We start from the raw sequence: 18,195 nt of genomic DNA, 5'->3' as shown, positions 1-18,195 counted from the left end.
ACTCTCCAGTGTTACATGGCCAGGAAGCAGCAAAGCGACTTGGCCTTGAAGTCTATCTCTGTACATAAGCCATTGCCTCGGCACTTTCGTGTGTGATCCTGGGGATGGCAGGACCCCACGGCCCCCAGCCCGACATCGGGCAGGTAAGAATTTTAACGAACTGACAGATGGCAGCCAACGGGACTTTTGGTAAACAGGCTTGGACGGAGACCACGCGGTTGCCTTCATGACTCATGGGGACATCTCGGCCACGAGGATGTGCGATTCACATGTTGATGGGACTCAAAAGGCACCAGGTTGCAGGAGACAGAGTGTCCTTTTCCTGTTTTTCTTTGTGGTTTGTCTCCTTATCTTTCATACATGATGGATATGCTGACGGTTGTTTATATGCTGCAAATATCTTCTCCCTGTCATGCAGGCCTCTTACCTTTGTGGCGGTTTTCCTGACACACAGAGATGCTTCATCTTTATAAAAGTTGTTTAAGGGCGCCTGGGTGGCTCAGTTGGTTAAGCGACTGCCTTCGGCTCAGGTCATGATCCTGGAGTCCCTGGATCGAGTCCCGCATCGGGCTCCCTGCCGAGCAGGGAGCCTGCTTCTCCCTCTGACCCTCCCCCCCTCACGTGCTCTCTCTCTCTCATTCTCTCTGTCTCAAATAAATAAATAAAATCTTTAAAAAAAAAAAAAAAAAAAGTTGTTTAATATGTGATTCTTTTCCTTTGTGACTTCAGGGCTCTTCCCCCATCCCAAGATTATAGAGATATTCCTCTTTTTAATACTTTATGCTAGCTTTTATTTTATTATTATTATTTTTAATACTTTATGCTAGCTTTTAAAAATGTGTTTATTTCTTTAAGCTTCTCAAAATTCAGTTTACACACAGTGTGAGAAGAACCCCCCTTCGGCATCACAAGTGGACAAAAAGCCCAGTGCGGGGGGGCAGGGGGGAAATGAGCAAACACAGCCCCAGCATTAAGAAGCACAGGGTCTGGCAAGATCCAAGGTCGGATGCAAAGGGGCCGTCAGGACAACACAGGCTCTGAGCAGGAGAGGGTTCCAGGTAGGGAGGAGAGAGGCTCTCCGTTCAGGCCGAAGCTCAACTTCAGTCTCTTGCAACGACCTAAACTCAATTTAGTTTCCTTGACAGCAGTAAAGAACTGAAGATTAGTAAGAGCCTGGAATGATCCAAATGCTCGTTTCTCTACCAACAGTTTTAAGCGCCGTGGTAGGCGTCTAAGTCAGCACTTCCCCAGCCCGCTGCTGTGAGCATCACCTGGTCAGCCCTGAAAGAGGCAGGTTCCTGAGCAGCAACTCTCTGGCCCGTGCTAGTGACACTGGGGCTCCCAGAAGGTCTCCCTCGGGAAAGGGCTCCCTGCCCTCCATCCACACCTAACAATGTTACATTTCTTCGGGCAACTGCCCTCAACACCCCCTCAGGGGACAAGGCTGGCATTTCTGGAAAACACAGAAAGCTGCAAGATAGCGAGGGTCAAGGGCCGATGCTAAGCAGAGAGCAGGTTTTTTACTTCTGAGCAATCTAAAAAGCAAACTATGTGACAATTGCTTTCCGCTCTTCCGGGCACAGGAAGTGCACACTAATGTTACACTGTCTACTTTTGCAACACTACCTAGTTTCCCAGGCTCGTCTCCCCCTGCGGAGACTTCATCAGAGAGAACACAGGGATGCCTCGGCCCCTGAGTTTACGGTACAAGTCTCCTGAGAGGAGAATTTTGTTGGCCTCCTCAGAGTTCTGGTTAAGCCAGCCTTGCATACAGAGCAAAGGTGTGCAGAGTCAGTACCCGCCCCAGTCTAAGTCACTACAGATTCTGCTAGGAGGTCACCTGTGCGGACAGGTGACGCCCCCACACCTCACCCAATCTAGGCGGAAGGGACCTAAAGTGCTTCGGGGTGCCACAAAGGTCTGAACTAAGAAGCATTTTTTAAAAAAGACATTCTTTATACCTCAAAAAAAAAAAAATTCAGTTAAAATAAAATTAGCTACACTTAAAAAAACCAGTAACACCCATCCCTAAATGGGTTATAGACCCGCCAGTCGGGCGCCTGCCAGGATCCCGAGTTGAGCTGCACACAAATGCGCCATGAACTGGTCAGGCTGTAGCTCGGCGGCTGCCACTCTGAGCACGTCTGCGCAGGCAGAGCCCGCGACCACGTACACCCTGCAGCACCTGTGCCCGTGCTCAAGGAGTAACCCCGGGCCCGCCCAGCACTCCTGCTGGGAGCGTACTCGAGCACAGAGCCCTTGGTAATGGGGCACAGACAAGGGACTCCATCACACGGCACTGTGTGGTTCACACACCCATGCTAAGGGTCAGGGGTGGGGAGGACCCTATGTAACTTTTATTTCATGACCGTGATGAGGCATTCTAGCAAAGAGTCAGGTATGTTATGTGCAATTTGGCTTTAAGTAAAAATTCCCTACTGAGAGATTCAAGCCTCAAGTTTCACTGGAGAGAGCTCCAAGGCCATAAGTTACAGAGAAATCTGTCTTCACTTACAGCCTCAGTACTTGCAGCTGAGACAAAGGATGAAGGTGAATGCTAAGGCTGACATCAAGACGGTAACCGTTTGAGGCACCGGGGTGGCCAGGCGGTTGAGCATCCAACTTTTGATTTCTGCTCACATTATGATCTTGGGATTGTGAGATCGAGCCCTGCGTCAGGCTCCGCGCTTAGCGGGGAGTCTGCTTGTCCCTTTCCCTCTGCTCCTCCCCCCAGCTCGCTTGCTTGCTCTCTCATACAAATGAATGAATAAATACAATCTTAAAAAAAAAAATGGTTCAAATTTCGAAAAGTATCTTTGTCCTAGTCCACTGGCTTTAAAATAAGAAAATGATAGAAATGCCACCTTTGCCAAGAACTGAGTGCCTCTCCTTACCAGGGCAGCCAGTACTGGCTGGCACCTGGTGAGTCCCGGTGGGCCCACTGCTCTTGCAGGTCCTTTACTGTCACTGCACAGCCTCCTCCAATGCTCAAGGGCTGGGGGTCATCACCCCCAAGCTTACAAAGGAGGAACTGGGACACAAAGAGGTCAAATGATGGACTTAGAATAAACGGTGCAGGGGGGGGGCACCTGGGTGGCTCAGTTGGTTAAGCAGCAGTTCTTGGTTTTGGCTTGAGTCATGATCTCAGGCCTGTGAGATCGAGCCCACATCAGGCTTGGTGCTGAGCATGGAGCCTGCATGAGATTCTTTCTCCCCTTCCCTACGCCCCTCGTGCGTGCTCTCGCTCTCAGGGGAAAAAAAAAAAAAGGCTTAAAGGGTCTGGAAATGGCCTGCCTCCCGAGTCCACTGGTTGACATCCTGCCACAAAATGGTGTGCTAGAGGGCGCCTGGGTGGCTCAGTTGGTTAAGCGTCTGCCTTCGGCTCAGGTCATGATCCTGGAGTCCCTGGATCGAGTCCCACATCGGGCTCCCTGCTCAGCGGGGAGTCTGCTTCTCCCTCTGACCCTCTTCCCTCTCGTGCTCTCATTCTCTCTCACTCAAATAAATAAATGAAATTAAAAGAAAAAATCAGTTAAAAAAAAAATGGTGTGCTAGAAATTCTTTGTGGGATTCCGTTTCATTGAATTTGAAAACCTCTGCTCGTGGGGTGATGGGATGAGGTTTGCCACGGAGTCCCAGGAGTTCCAGAAGCCACAGCTATCTGGAGAGAAACAGCACAGCAACAGGCCCAGTGCCGAGGTGTGCCCACTCACAGCAACACAGGGCTGCCCTGGCCCATGCAATCCCCATCTCAGAGTTGGCCATGGAGAGAAGCGCTGCCTTCTTTCCTTGCCATCAAAATCCACACTGCAAAAAAATGAAGTTGGAACCCCTTACCTCACACCGTAAATAAAAACTAACTCAACATGGACAAAAGACCTAAATATAAGAGCTAAAGCTATAAAACTCTCAGAAGAAAACCAAGTTGTAAATTTCTGTAACCTGGAACTAGGCAATGGTTTCTAAGAACATCAAAAACACAAGTGACCAAAGGAAAAAAATGGATGAACCGAACTTCATCAAAATCTCAAACTTTTGTATTTCAAAGGCACTACCAAGAAAATGAAAAGACAATTCACACAATGGAAGAAAACATTTGCACATCACATTTCTGATAAGGGTTTAATATCCAAAATATATATATATGAAAAAACTCCTACAACTCAACCATAAAAACACAAGTAACCTGATTTTTTTTTTTTTAATATTTTATTTATTTATTTGACAGAGAGAGAGAACACAAGTAAGCAGAGTGGCAGGCAGATGGAGAGGGAGAAGCAGGCTCCCCGCTGAGCAGGGAGCCGGACGTGGGGCTCGATCCCAGGACCCCAGGATCATGACCTGAGCCGAAGGCAGCCGCTTAACCGACTGAGCCACCCAGGCGCCCCGTAACCTGATTTTTTAAAGTGCTGAGGACATCTGAATACACGTCTCCAATGAAGATATGCAAATGACCAATAAGCACGTGAAAAGAGGCTCAACCTCATTAGGGAAATGCAAATCAAAAGCACCATGAGAGGGCACCTGGGTGGCTCAGTTGGTTAAGCAACTGCCTTCGGCTCAGGTCATGATTCTGGAGTCCCGGGATCGAGTCCCACATCGGGCTCCCTGCTCAGCGGGGGGTCTGCTTCTCCCTCTGACCCTTCCCCTCTCATGCTCTCTGCCTCCCATTCTCTCTCTCAGATAAATAAATAAAATCTTAAAAAAAAAAAAAGCACCATGAGATACCACTTCACAGCCACCAGGATGGTTATCAAAAAAGTGGACAGAAACAAGTTTGAGAAGGATGTGGGGAGAGGAAAACCTGCACAGTGCTGATGCGAATGTAAAATGGTGCTGGAAAAAAATGGAAAAAAAATTTGGCAGTTCCTCAAAAAGCTAAAGTTACCATAAGACCCAGCAATGCCACTCTTATGTATACCCAACAGAAAGGAAATCCTATGTCCACACAAATCCTTATATATGAATGTCCACAGCAGCAATATTCTTACTAGCCAAAATGTGGAAACAACCCAAGCGTCCATCAACTGATGGATAATGTTGTATACCTAATCAGCAGAATATGACTCAGGCAAAAAGGACCAAAGTACAATACAAATGGACCTTGAAAGCATCATGCTAAGTGAGAGAAGCCCATCACAAAGGCCACATTTGTATGATTCCATTTATATGAAATGTCCAGAATAGGCAAATCCATGGGGACAGAAAGTACATTAGTGATTGCTGATGGGTACAAGGTTTCTCTTCACAGTGATGAATGTTCTGGAATTAGACAGTGGTAATATCTGCACAACTCTGTGAATATACTAAAACCAGGGAATTGTATACTTTCAATGTTTGTTTGTTTGTTTTCTTTTAGATTTATTTATTTGAGAGAGAGCGTGCGCATCAGCGCGCGTGCACAAGCCGGGCAAGGAGCATGGGGAGAGGGAGAAAGAGAGAAGCAGAGTCTCCACTGAACTGGATCTCAGGACCCTAAGATCATGACCTGAACTGAAATCAAGAGTCGCTTAACAGACTGAGCCACCCAGGTGCCCCAGGAATTGTATATTTTAAAAGTGTGAATTTTGGGATTGGGACGCCTGAATGGCTTAGTCAGTTAAGTGTCTGCCTTTGGCTCAGGTCATGATCCCAGGGTCCTGGGATCGAGCCCGCATCAGGCTCCTTGCTCAGCAGGGAGCCTGCTTCTCCCTCTGCCCCTCCCCCTGCTTGTGCTCTCTTCCCTCTCTCTCTGACAAATAAATAAATATTTTTAAAAAAGACATGCAATCTACTTTTTTTAAAAAGTGAATTTTATGATATGTAAACTATATTTTAATAAAGAAAAAAACCCACACTCCAGACAACTAGGGTTCCCTGAGTCCACCCTGTCCAATGTCAGCCCCACAAGAAGTGGAACATGTTGGGAATAATTTCAGAGAGGACACTGATGGGACAAAGGCTAGAAGAACTATTCCCTAAGAACTCCCAGCCTATAGAAAAGGCTGAGGAATCTTTTAGGCCCTCTTTGTTCAAACTCACTTGAGGATCTAGTGGTTCTCAAATCAGGTGAGATTTTGCCCCTCGGGGGATATCTGGCAATGCAGGAGGCCATTCTGGTTGTCCCAACCTGGGGCGGCTATTAGCACCTCGCGCGTAGAGGCCAGAGATGCTGCTAAACAGCGCGTGGGACAGTCCTCACGACAATGACCCAGTCCTAACTGTCAACAGTGCCACAGCTGAGAAACCATGATTTAATTTCATGAGGGGTTAGTTTTTAAAAATCCTTGGATTTATATAACCCAGGGGCCCTTCTGGTAACAGTATTTCAGTACGTCCAAACTGTTCCAAGCAGTAAAGCATGCCTCAAAACAGAACCTCAGGTGTGGGCCGGCCCAGGCCCACCTCAGGCAAACCTATTTCAAAAGAGCAGCCCAGGCCTTCCCACGCTTGGAGTGGGGCAAACCTGCCACTCAAAGACCTAGGTCTTCAGCAATGAATTATACTTTCAAAGGGCTGCTTATCAAGTTTTATCCTTAAACGGCTAACCAAAGCTTTCTTAAAGAACAGCATTTCCTAAAATACTAACCGGTAAAGTTTATCTGAAACACTCACATAAGAAATAGAAATTTTTCCTCACATAAGGAAAGACAACGTAAAAAAATGTCTACAATAGGAAACTGAGAACTACAGTTGCTAGTGTATGCTGAATAAAATCCAAAGCATATAGATGGATAGATAGATACAGCCCATCCGTAAATGCCACCCATTTTCCACAGCCCCTCCAAGCTTAGTGACCCAATGCTAGCGTCATCACCAAATTTCCAGGCTCTACCTAGCACTCCAAAAAAGGTTCGGCTGTCTTACTCTGAAAACACTTCAAGAAAATTGTGTTGTAAACATATTTGAGCCCTTAAGACCACAACCCACAGGTCCCTTCCCAAAGGGTGAGCCTGAAAATGGAGTGGACTCTTTCATATCTTCATCACATAAAAGGAAAACAATTAAATGTCAATTATCCAAAAATCTATTACCCAGAGATTAACTACTCCTAGTACTGCGGTGTATGATCTTTCAGAATTTTCCTAGGCAAATATACTCACATAAATTTCTTTTCATAAAAAGGGGACCATTCTACACACCATTTTATGGTATGCTCATTTCATATAGTAACATACTTATTTTCCTATGTCAACAAATCCACAGCTGCACCATCATTTTCTAGCAGAATATCCGATTACAGGGTTGTACCCCTTGATTTTTTGAAAAACACCTCCTACTGGACTTTTTCAAAACATTTTTTATTTGAGAGAAAGAGAGAGAAAGTGCACGCTTGAGAGAGGGGAGGAGCAGATGGGGAGGGAGAATCCCAAGCAGACTCCCCGCTGAGCGCAGAGCCTGATGAGGGGCTCGATCCCACAACCCCAAGATCACTAACCTGAGCTGAAACCAAGAGCGGGTCACCCAACCAAATGCGCCACCCAGGCGCCCCTCCTATTGGACTTTTTTTTTTTTTAAGTTTTTTTTTTTTTTTTTTTAAAGGTTTTATTTATTTGACAGAGAGAAAGACAGCCAGAGAGGGAACACAAGCAGGGGGAGTGGGAGAGGGAGAAGCAGGCTTCCTGCGGAGCAGGGAGCCTGATGTGGGGCTCAATCCCAGGACCCTGGGATCATGACCTGAGCCGAAGGCAGACGCTTAACGACTGAGCCACCCAGGCGCCCCAGGACTTTTGATTGTCTTCAGTATTTCGCTACTATCCTGGAATGTACCTACGTCCTGTTTACGCTTGCCTGATTGCTTTCCCCCTAGAATAAATTCTCAGAAGTGGAACTGTGAGTTTTTTCAACGTCTGAGTTTCACATGGCCAAACTTCCCTCTGTGAGGTGTGACAACTCATCCTGTCACCAGCAGCCCATGAACGTTGTTCCTCCATCCAGAGCCGTTCCGGGACACACACTCCCGGTGGAGTCTATCTACTGACCCTCGGCACCTCGGACCCTGAGGATGCCCTCCCATGGCCATATTCTGCCAACAGAGGCTGATTCCTTCATCTCGAGCTGAACCAACAGCGAAACCGTCCTCTATCCCAGGTGTCAGCTGTTTCCACTCTACCCCCATCCATTCGGAAAACTAGCCTGAACACCCACAGGCTGTTTTCACTATACAAAATGCCACATGGTAAAGGAAAACCTCTGTGGCCACGGTCTAATTTAGAGCAAATCTGTCAGTAAATGGGCTTCTGCCCACACCCCATCCACAGCAGGGTGATGTTCCTCCATCTTCTAACCTCAGGGTACAACTCCGCCCCACCTCCCCCGAAAGCAGAGGCTCACGCTGGTTTGCTGCCTCGAGCCTGGTGGTTGAGGGCTGGCAGGAGAGACCTGGAGAGGAACTTACGTAGAGATGAAAATGTAAGAAGTGGGCCAGCACGCTGGGGGCCACACCAGGGAAGGCAGCCAGGAGCGTCTGCAGGTAGACCTCCAGATCCTTCTCCCTCTTTTCCACCAAGCTTCTTGAGTTTTTCCCAATGATCTTTTTAGGCGGAAGCAGGTTTTTATCAATTTTCCTTTCTGCAACCAGCTGTAAGAAAATAGAAGCATGGTCAACCACAGCCCCAGAGGTCTGTGATGTTGCAGGATCGAGGCAAGCAGCGTGCGGACAGGTGCTTGCCAAAACTCCCACAACCCCTTCCGGCAGTGGTATCAGAATTAGCGATCCAACTAGTGCATCTGGAATTTGGCCTCATCAGATTCAAATAGTATTAGAAATACCAGGACCTTGATTGCAGACAAGGAGCTCCATCTGGAGCCTGTAGAGACAGTCAGAAAATACCCCCAGGCCCCTAAAAACCACCACTTTTTTCCAAAGCAGAATGAAAACCAATCAGGGCGGTGGCCTGTCTTTAAAACACTCATGTTGCAAATGACCCAGAGAAAGGTGGCTCTCTCCAAAAACAAAGGAAGAAATGGAATCACAGCCAGACATTAAAGTCAAGGCTCCGGAGTAGCTCTAGTCAGGTGGGACAAGTTTAAACCTGTTCCCTCCCCGGGACACTGACCATTATAGGCACGGAGCTGGTTCTGCCCTCACTTTAATGTGTGGCACAATGGAAATTTGGCCTAAAAGCCCCCAAGCCCTGAGACACAGACTCCCAGTTCTCAAGAGTTACCTTTTCGTGGAGATCATAGAAATCGCTGTAGCGGTGCTTGACTGTCCATTCATGGCTGCCATCAGTGACCTGGATGATATAAACCTACAAGGGAAAACCGACAGTCCTTGCCCAGCCAGCCAAAAGGAAAGCCCCGTCCTCCCCTCAGCAATAGCCACAGGCCACCCAGACCACCCAGCCCCCAGGCCAAAGTTAGGCTACCCTTGCCCACTAGCCTCTGCATCTGACCCTCGCCAAGCAGCAGGACCCCCTCGCAGCTTCCTCCATGGCCCTAGCACCAGCTGGCAGGCACATGGGATCAATCCGTGGGTCTACCTAACAGTGAGGAACAAAAAAGGTGACCATCTTATCAAGCGATCTCTTTAGTTTTTTACTTCCAGCCTCTAACCTGAGCTGCAGGCAAGGCCACCCCCTCCAAGAGCAGCAGAACAGGGTGGGGTCTGGCAGGACTAGCTTCTCTGCTGTGTATTTTTCCAGGTGCCCTGACTATATCCTAGAAGCAAGTCCCTTCCCAACACTTTCAGCTGGTTCCTGGCTAGGATTTCTGCTGCTGAGCCAGGCGTCAAAGCACTAAGAAGCCGATGGGAGGGTGGGGGGAAGGGAAGTGATGAACAATCAAGACTAGCAGAAGGCAATATGGCTTAGCAGGTTAAGGGAAAGGGCCTTGGAGTCAAGGAAGACCTGAGTTCAATATTTGGTTCTGCCATTTCCTGGCTGGCCTATGTAAGTGACTGGGAGCCTAAATTCTCTCTGAGCCTCAGTTTCTCCATCTTAAAATCTGATAGATTTAGTAACTGAATAAAGTAATTCAAGCAAAATGCTTTGTACAAGGTCTGACATGCAGCAAGCGTTCAACAAAAGGTGTGTTAATAATATAATAATCATCAGCACACCCGGAGACAAACCGTGGGGTCAGCCTCGATCACCACTTCCCCTATATCCATGCAAAAGGGGCTCAGCCCCGCGAATAGGGAGAGCTTTTTGGAGCTGACGTCCTAGCTGAATGCTGCTTATGGGCAATGGCCTACCGGCCATCAGCTCTGAGACCTCAACCCTCACCTGGAAAGGCCCCCCCCCCTGGTCTCAGCGTCCCGCCCCTCTCTGCAGCATGTAGGGAAGGGGGAGGAGAAATCATCAAATCAGCTGAAGCCTCCAGAGAAGAGCAGCCATTTCTCCAGGGCTGGCCTGTTGCGCCAGGATCCGCCCCCAGCCCCTCTTCCCAGCCTGGCAGCTTCCCTCCCCCTCCTGCCGCCCAGGAAAGGAAAAAGAGCCAGAGAAATGACCCTCAGGAAGAGGGTTAGGATGAGGGCCAAGGGGGTGGGGTGAAGGCAGGGCCAAAGCCCCCCCCCCCGCCCCCATCCTCAGGGAACAAAGAACAGGAGGCTGGGAGATGCTCAATACGCCCCCACCCCAAGGCCAGTCCCTGCCTGGCTGCCTACCAGGCCCACAAGCCTGGCGACTAACCCCATCCAGATCCAGAAAAGCCTCCCAACTCCATCACAGTCTGGAACTCCACCCCTCTTTTCTGTTCTCCACCTCCCCCAAGGCCTTGAAGTGTGTGGGCGCCTTGTTGCCCCAACAGGCTCCCTCCGCCCAAAGCCATGAAGACCCCTGAGGTTCCTGGGTCTTATACTTTCAGCCCAGAGTGACGACCTCAATTCCCCCGCGTCACGGCTCCACTCCTCCCCGATCTGGTCTCTGCCTGACTCCCAAGGCCTTGGGGCTCCAGATCCCCCCTTTTTTAAAGCAAATCTCAACTGCGACCCCAACCCCCACCCCCAGATCAAGGCCCCGCTCCCTCTTCTTCATGGCCTGCAGGACCCCGGACCTTTCCCCGATTCCATCCATCAGAGACCCCTCCCCTCCCGGACCCCCTGTCACGTCCTCCCAGGCCGGCGCCCCTGCAGGCCTAGAGGATCTAGAAGGGCCTCCGCCTCATCTAGACTCCCGTCTTCCGCAGACCCCTTTATCCCCAGATCCTCCCCAACCCTAGCCCTCATTTCTGAAAGCGTACCCCACCCCTTCCCCAAGCTGCCTCCCTGGGACCCACCCCAGGACCCTGTTCCCGGACCTGCGAAACCCCATACGCCTTCCCCAGATTCCCCTCCTCGAAACCGAGGCCCCCCGCTACCCCGTCCTCCCCGGTGGCGGGGCCCAGATCCCCCCTAGCACCCTCCCGACTTGGGACTCCGGGTTCCAGCCGCCACCCCCAGTTCTGGCGCCCGCGCCCCCTGCACACCGTATACGTGTCCACGAGCTCAGAGCCCACGACGCGCGCCTCCTTGACCGGCTCGGCCTCTCGCTCGGACCCGAAGCTGCGCGCCGCCGCCGCCATGTTCCGGGCTCCGTTGCTGCAGCCGCCACTGCCGGGCGCAGACTGGCAGCAGCAGGGGGCGGGGTCAGCGTCCCACCGCCCCCTGGCCCCCACCGCCCCCCGCCCCCGCCGCGCGCCGCGCAGCCATCTTGGCCCCACCGCCTCCTCTCGCCCTCGCCCCGCCCCTCGCGCGTAATTGACAGCAGCCGCCAACAGCGCGCGTGCGCAGGCCGCAGAGGCCTGAGCGCTCGCGTCATTTGTAAGCTAGCTTTGCGGCGTTCCCCGCAGCCTGGGAGAAACTGAGGCACCGGGCGGGGGTAGCTCTGGGCATTGCCACTCGGTGCGCGGGAAGGGAGGACGGAAAACCTCGCACCTCCCGGGCTACCCGAAGCAAGTCACTGCTCCACCTGGCCTCTGTTTTTCCCCCTCCAGAAAGAGGCAGTAATCGCGCCCCGCCTGGCTCTCGGGCTCATTCCCTGGAGGGCACGAGAGGACTGAAGGAGAAGATATGAGCTGGGGGCGCCTGGGTGGCTTAGTCGTTAAGCCTCTGCCTTCGGCTCGGGTCGTGGTCGCAGGGTCCTGCGATCGAGCCCCACATCGGGCTCCCTGCTCAGCGGGAAGCCTGCTTCTCCCTCTCCCACTCCCCCTGCTTGTGTTCCCGCTCTCGCTGTCTCTCTGTCAAACAAATAAATAACATCTTTAAAATAAAAAAAATATATGAGCTGTGCTTAGAGCTCGAGCTGGACAGAGTAACTCTGCGCCAGTTCTTAACCTCTCGGAGGTTTGGAGACCTCTTCTATTGTATGCGGTTCATCTATGCAATGCGCGACACTCAAGGCAGGGAGCTGGTGTAGTTATCGAGAGGGCTCTGCATGTGGGTGGAAGGAAGGGATATGTGCTGGTCATCGAGTGCAAGACCCCCCGATGGTGTCCTACCAGAGCTCAGAAGGTGGGGGCGACAGGCTGGCCCTGGATCCAGAAACTACAGTGCTGGAATGGGGTAGCACAGAGATGGAGCCCTAACCCAGGGGAAGACCCTGACCCAGAAGAGGGAGATGGTAGCCGAGCTGGAGGGGAGGAGTCTAGCACAGATCGGGCATCTGTGGGTGTGTTTATTGAACGACTAAATGCAGCTCACCCAAGCCCAGAGCTAGTACTGCTCTCCCTGGGGAGATGAGAGGTCTTGGGCATGGATGCTCTGACACCCTGGCTGAATGGGCTCCACACCCCTCTGTACTAAGGTGGGTCAATGACTTCCTTCTCCAACGGTTACACAGCACCGTACTCTGAACTTGGCATCCGAGGCTGCTCTTGGCAGGGCCTCTCCTTGCATACTGCTGGCCAGCACCGGCCACCCCCCCCCCGCCCCCCGCCTCCAACAGGTTTAGCTTAAGGCAGGGGCTGCCAAGTCAGCCATACCCTGAGCAAGTCACCAGCCCTCCAGGAGCCTCAGTTTCCTCAGCTGAAAATTGGGGATAATATTGCCCACCTCCCTGACTGGAGTTGAGCTGCTGTGTGTAGGGGCCTGGCCTGGGGCCCGCTACTTCGAAGCACCTGTCCTGTCCTTGGCTCACGTTTTCATTCATTCAAGAAACTTTTCCAGAGAGTCCCCTGGGAGCCATAGAGGACGGAGGGAAAAAGACGTGGTCCTTGCAGCCCTTCATCTGCTCCCTGCGCTGGGCAGAGGACACAGGGACTCAGGCCAGCCTGAGATCACCAGGGCTGGGGGAGGGGGTGGAGGATACTGCGCGCAGGGGTGGGCTGGGCCGGCCCGGAATGCGGTGGGGCAGGGCTATTTAAGCCCAGGGCTGGCTGGCAACCCCAGCAGCCTGCCCTGTGAGCCGCCAGCATGGATGACATCTACAAGGCTGCGGTGAGGGACTGGGCTGGGCAGGGCTGGGGTGGGTGGGCCCACTGGGAGCTCACTCAACTCACGTTGGGGGATGAGGTCACCCCACGAAGGTGGTGGGGACCCAGGAGAGGGCTCATGCAACTTTCAGCCCAGGCCTTAGAAGGGAAGGTGGATCTGGCATTCCAGTTCCAGGGTGTGGAAGGAGTGAGGGGTTCAGGGGCTGGAGAGGAGCTTTCAGGAGGGTGGAGGAGGTCACCGCTTTTAGCATCATGTCTGCCCCTGTCTCCAAGTGTCTGTAGTCTGTGTCACTATCTTCCAACCACATCTCCCTTCACTCGTGTCCGTGATCTCTGGATCTTTGCCTTTCTCAGTCCCTTTCCATCTCTTTGTTCCTCCCAGCTGTCCCTCTGAGTCTCTGTTGCTGTCTCGCTTGTTCCCACCCCCCTTTCCTGCCCCTCACATTCTGCTTCTCACACTTATAATCCCCAACCTACCGCCAGCTCCTTGGATGGCTGAAGACGCTGTGGAGGGTGGGACAGGAGTTTGAGGAGGGGGCTGGAGAGCCAGAATCCTGAGCTGGAGAAGGGGCTTAGAAGTTTGAGGTAGGCAGGGAAGCACTGGGCATGGGGGAGAGACAGGGGGGAAGGAATAGAGAACCGGGGCCGCAGCCCCCATCAGGCCTGGCAGGCTCAGGGCTCAGCGGTCTAGCCAGGGGTGAGGGCTGGAGAGTGGTCACCCCAAGTCCCTGCAGCATCCTGGGGTCACTGAGGGACTTCAGATAGTAGTCCCTCCCCGGAGTGGGGGGTGTTGCTGACCTCCCCCTGCCCCAGAGGTGAGGACATTCGGCCCAGACAGCTGTCCCCAAGGGAACCCCTCCCTCAGCCCTGGGAGTGCAGCCCCACTCCTGGGCGGGCAAGAGCTACAGCTGGTTCTGGGGCTGCCCCTGCCTACCCCGCAGGCGTCCACGGAGCTGGGGCACTCCACCCCGTGCCCATACAAGGCCTGGTGGGGCTGGGGACTAATTTTGGCTCCTGAGGCACCAGCAGGCCAGGGGGCCAGATAACACTGCCCCACCCCCCTGCATGCCAGAGTCCCCAGAACAATCACCAGGTTTAACTTTGTCCCCCGTTAAAAATAGCCCAGTGGCCATCCCGGTCAGGTTACAGTGCGTGGCTTTGCCCATCCCCACACTGGTTTTATTGTCCCAACCTGAGGGACAGCTGTCCCTCAGGCCACCCAGCTTGGATTTCAGCAGGGGGGCCAAAAGGGCATTGAGTGGTCACTGACTATTGTTACTCAGGGTCACCTTGGCCCTGGAGGGGGCACCCACCTGTCACCCTGGCCCTAAGCCCAGCCTCAGTGAGGCCAGCGGGGTCACCTCAGGGCTTTGGGGGGCAGGGAGGGAGGACTGTGACCTGGGAATGGCCTGCCTCTTCCTGGCTTCAGTTTCCCAATCTGTGGAATGGGTTGGTTTCCTTAATAGCAGCTAAGTCCTGAATCTGAGTCCTGAGACCTCCTTTCCTCTCTAGGTAGAACAGCTGACAGAAGAGCAGAAAAATGGTGAGTGCCCCAGCACACGTGGGAGTACAGCAGTGTCGGGCTGGAAGAGCATAAGGACCCCAGAGGCTGGGGTCCCTCTTACTGTGACCTCAGAGGTCTTGAAGGGAAATGGGCAGTTGACAGGTAGCCCCAGAGGTCTGGCCTTCTGGGGTCCTGGCTTCTGAGCCCTGGCCACTCTGTAACTCCCCCACCCCCCCCCCCCCCCCGCCACGTTTGGACACAGAATTCAAGGCAGCCTTTGACATCTTCGTGCTGGGCGCCGAGGATGGCTGCATCAGCACCAAGGAGCTGGGCAAGGTGATGAGGATGCTGGGCCAGAACCCCACACCTGAGGAGCTGCAGGAGATGATTGACGAAGTGGATGAGGACGGTGAGCCCCCCTGCCCCCCAGGCCCCAGACCCGCCTCACCCTCAGCTTGCTTGGGACCCGAGTCCTGGCTCTGCCACTTATTACTCTGTGCCCTCGAAGGAACCCGTTAGCCTCTCTGAGCCTCAGTCGTGTCATCTATGAAATGGGGATAACGACCACACTCATCTCCGGGGTTGCTGTGAGGACGCGTGCAGGGACAGCACCGGGGTTACCGTCCAGAGCATTCTAGCCACCCCTCACCTTGCAGGCAGCGGGACAGTAGACTTTGATGAGTTCCTGGTCATGATGGTTCGGTGCATGAAGGATGACAGCAAAGGAAAGTCTGAGGAGGAGCTGTCGGACCTCTTTCGCATGTTTGACAAGTGAGTGCATAACCCTGGATCTCTGACCCTGACCCTAGCAGAGCTGGGGAAAGGGGGACAGTCTTGTGACCTCAAGCCCTCAGTCTCCCATTCTGTGCAATGGGAGAATGGGATGGCCCACCTCCCAGCGGCCTTGCCTTGCCTCCTGGGGTCATGGGTGGGCCTGCTTCTTCCCTTCCTCTGGCCCACACCATGAGCTCTGAGGTCCTCTTCACCCCCCACCCCTGCACAGAAATGCTGATGGTTACATAGACCTGGATGAGCTGAAGGTGATGCTTCAGGCTACGGGTGAGACCATCACGGAAGACGACATTGAGGAGCTCATGAAGGATGGTGACAAGAACAACGATGGCCGCATTGACTATGACGGTGAGGGGGGGCGCTGTGCTGGATCCCTGCTGCCCACACCCTGGCCAGACCCCTTCTCTGACCTAGGCCTCTCCTCTCTCCACAGAGTTCCTGGAGTTCATGAAGGGGGTGGAGTAAGACACCAACGCCCGCCCAGAGCTGCCTGTGCCACCTTCCATCTCCATGGTGGGGGCCAGGGGCTGGGGTCCCCAGGATGGGAGCTTGGTGTGTTCTCGATTGTGGGCCCTCCCTGACTGCCTCCCCCAGTCCTATCCTAGGGAATTCAAATAAAGCCCTGCTCCCTGGAGGCCTGGTGTCTGGCTTTCATTCCCGGGGCGGGGGGGGGGGGGGGGGGGGGGGTTGCTGTGGATGCTCTGATGACCATTTCCTGCCTTATCCTTGAGCCTGTGCTCTACCCATCCCCGTACACCATCTTCTGCCAGAGGGCTTAGATTAGGCTAGAGATTACCACATTCCATGGCCCACTGGCTCCTTTCTATGACTGCTAATGCCCGGGCCCTGTCTCCAGAGATTCAGCATCTGGACTTGGTGGTGGCCCAGGAATCCACATTGAACAGGCTCCTGGGGGCTGTGGCTTTGATTGCCAATTGGCAGCTGAGAGGTCCTGTGCTTGGAGAGAGCAGAGCACCCTGCTAGGCCCTGGAGGCCCCTTGGCATGGCAGCCCAGCTCCTTCTCAGCTCTGGTTGCAGAGAAGCGGCGTGCTCCAGGGGCCCACTTGCTTGCATTTCATGCTGGTAACACCGACTCCCTGTGACTGAGGGACACACCGTCTGTTCTCCCTCCATTCACCCATTTGCCAGCTGAGGACCCTAGGGCCCGGAGAGGTGCAGGGACCTGTCAAGGTCATCCAGTGAGTCTGGCGGAGAACAGAGCCACGTGGCTCCCAGCCCGGGGCTCGGTCTGATGCACCAGCTGCCCTGAACCTCGGAGGCTCCAGCAGCCCACTTTCCCTCCCTGATGGAATGGAAGTGTGAGGCTTGGTGGCTCTCAGCTTAGTGGGGGCCAGAGCCACGGCCACAACAGTGGCGCTGGCCTTGGAGAGGGGGGAGGCGAGGACGTGGAGGTGTCAGCAGGGGCGCTCACAGGAGCGACAGCCGCCGCGGTGTGCAGGCTCGGCAGAATGCCAGCAGCTGGGCTCCCCGCTCCCCCCAGCCACTCCAAGGCCTTTCCACCTGTGCCTCAGCCTCAGCATTCCCCAGACAGGCCCAGCATTCCGGAGACAGTCTTGGAATTCTGGAGATGCCTCCAGGGCAGGCCAGAGCGCGGGAGCTGTCCGGCCCCTGGAGAGGCCTCGGGGAGAGCGGAGGGGTCCCTTCAGGCCTGCCCTTGGGAGCTGGAGAACTCAAGGACCTACACCTCCGTCACACGGAGGAGCGACGACATCCTGGGAGAGGAGGCAGGGCCACCGTGGGTGCACCTGCCCTAGTCGCATCCCTACCCTGTGCCTGGCATGAGGGCTGGATGCTGGAACCCTTCAGAGGGAGGCCCCATCCCTAATTTCATGAAATTGACCATCGGCTCAGGAAGATAAGAGGGTGCTGAGTGGAGTGAGGAAACCAGTGTGGTGCTGGAATGGGGATTATGGAGAAGCGGTGGCCACGACGCAAGAGTGGTCCGGGATCCTGGAAGAAGTGCGTTTCTGGTGGGACAATCACAGAAGAGATGGCAAATCCTTTTTCCACGTCAAAGTTGCGATGCCTCTGGGATGGGGTGGCAGGGATGTCAAGGCAGGGCTGGAGCTAAGTGAGGGTGCAGAGAGAGCGCTGTAAAGTCCCATGTCCTCAGAGTAAGAAGGGCTTTCCCAGCCCTGGTCCCAGATGAGGCCCCTGGGGAGAGGGAGTATAGACAGAGGTGGCCAGGACTGGACACCGGCCATCCCATGTGGGTAGTCCGGGACAGGAGGTGTGGCCAGGGGGATGCGAGAGACCCTGGCTGAGTGAGGGGCCCTGGGAGCCAGGAGGGAAGGATGGGGACATTGAAGGCAGCTGGTGGCTCTGGGGTTAGGGACCTGGAGGCCCCTGAGGCCTTGGTCACCTGGACATGAGGGTTTCCTTGGAGCCCGACTGGAGAGGACCAAAGGAGTGAGATGAGGTGAAGGGGAGCTGGTGGGCACGGACAGTACTGTGCAGCCCTGCAGGAAATGTGCTGGAGCTGCAGGGAGACATGGAGTCCAGGGAAGCTCGTTTAAGGAAGTGGGGCAGGGAATGCTGCGGAAAAA

General features: G+C 53.7%; 2 protein-coding genes across 5 annotated transcripts in view; one reads left to right on the top strand and one right to left on the bottom strand.

Moving 5' to 3' along the window:
* The window catches only part of NISCH (nischarin), a 33,352-nt gene extending 21,776 nt beyond the window's left edge, over positions 1-11,576 (bottom strand). For all 4 annotated transcript variants that reach the window (XR_004300374.1, XM_032411421.1, XM_032411422.1 and 1 more), the window contains exons 1-3: positions 11,389-11,576; positions 9,150-9,233; positions 8,378-8,560 (exon numbers count right to left, since the gene is read on the bottom strand). Coding sequence is in view for 3 of the 4 variants with exons in the window: in XM_032411421.1 (XP_032267312.1) it covers positions 8,378-8,560; positions 9,150-9,233; positions 11,389-11,484 (363 nt within the window). In the remaining variant the exon portion in view is untranslated. The remainder of the gene's footprint in view (positions 1-8,377; positions 8,561-9,149; positions 9,234-11,388) is intronic.
* A 1,704-nt stretch (positions 11,577-13,280) lies between these two features.
* On the top strand, positions 13,281-16,263 carry TNNC1 (troponin C1, slow skeletal and cardiac type). The gene is made up of 6 exons (XM_032412197.1): positions 13,281-13,336; positions 14,845-14,875; positions 15,099-15,245; positions 15,493-15,607; positions 15,840-15,976; positions 16,062-16,263. Exons 1-6 carry the CDS (start codon positions 13,313-13,315, stop codon positions 16,091-16,093), a joined length of 486 nt encoding a protein of 161 aa, XP_032268088.1. The 5' UTR covers positions 13,281-13,312; the 3' UTR covers positions 16,094-16,263.
* Positions 16,264-18,195: the final 1,932 nt, after the last annotated feature.

The sequence above is a fragment of the Phoca vitulina genome, unplaced genomic scaffold, assembly GCF_004348235.1.
Source record: "Phoca vitulina isolate PV1807 unplaced genomic scaffold, GSC_HSeal_1.0 scaffold13, whole genome shotgun sequence".
In the NCBI taxonomy this organism is placed as follows: Eukaryota; Metazoa; Chordata; class Mammalia; order Carnivora; family Phocidae; genus Phoca; species Phoca vitulina.
The sequence above is the reverse complement of the archived record's forward strand: the minus strand, read 5'-3'. Positions and strand labels throughout refer to the sequence as shown.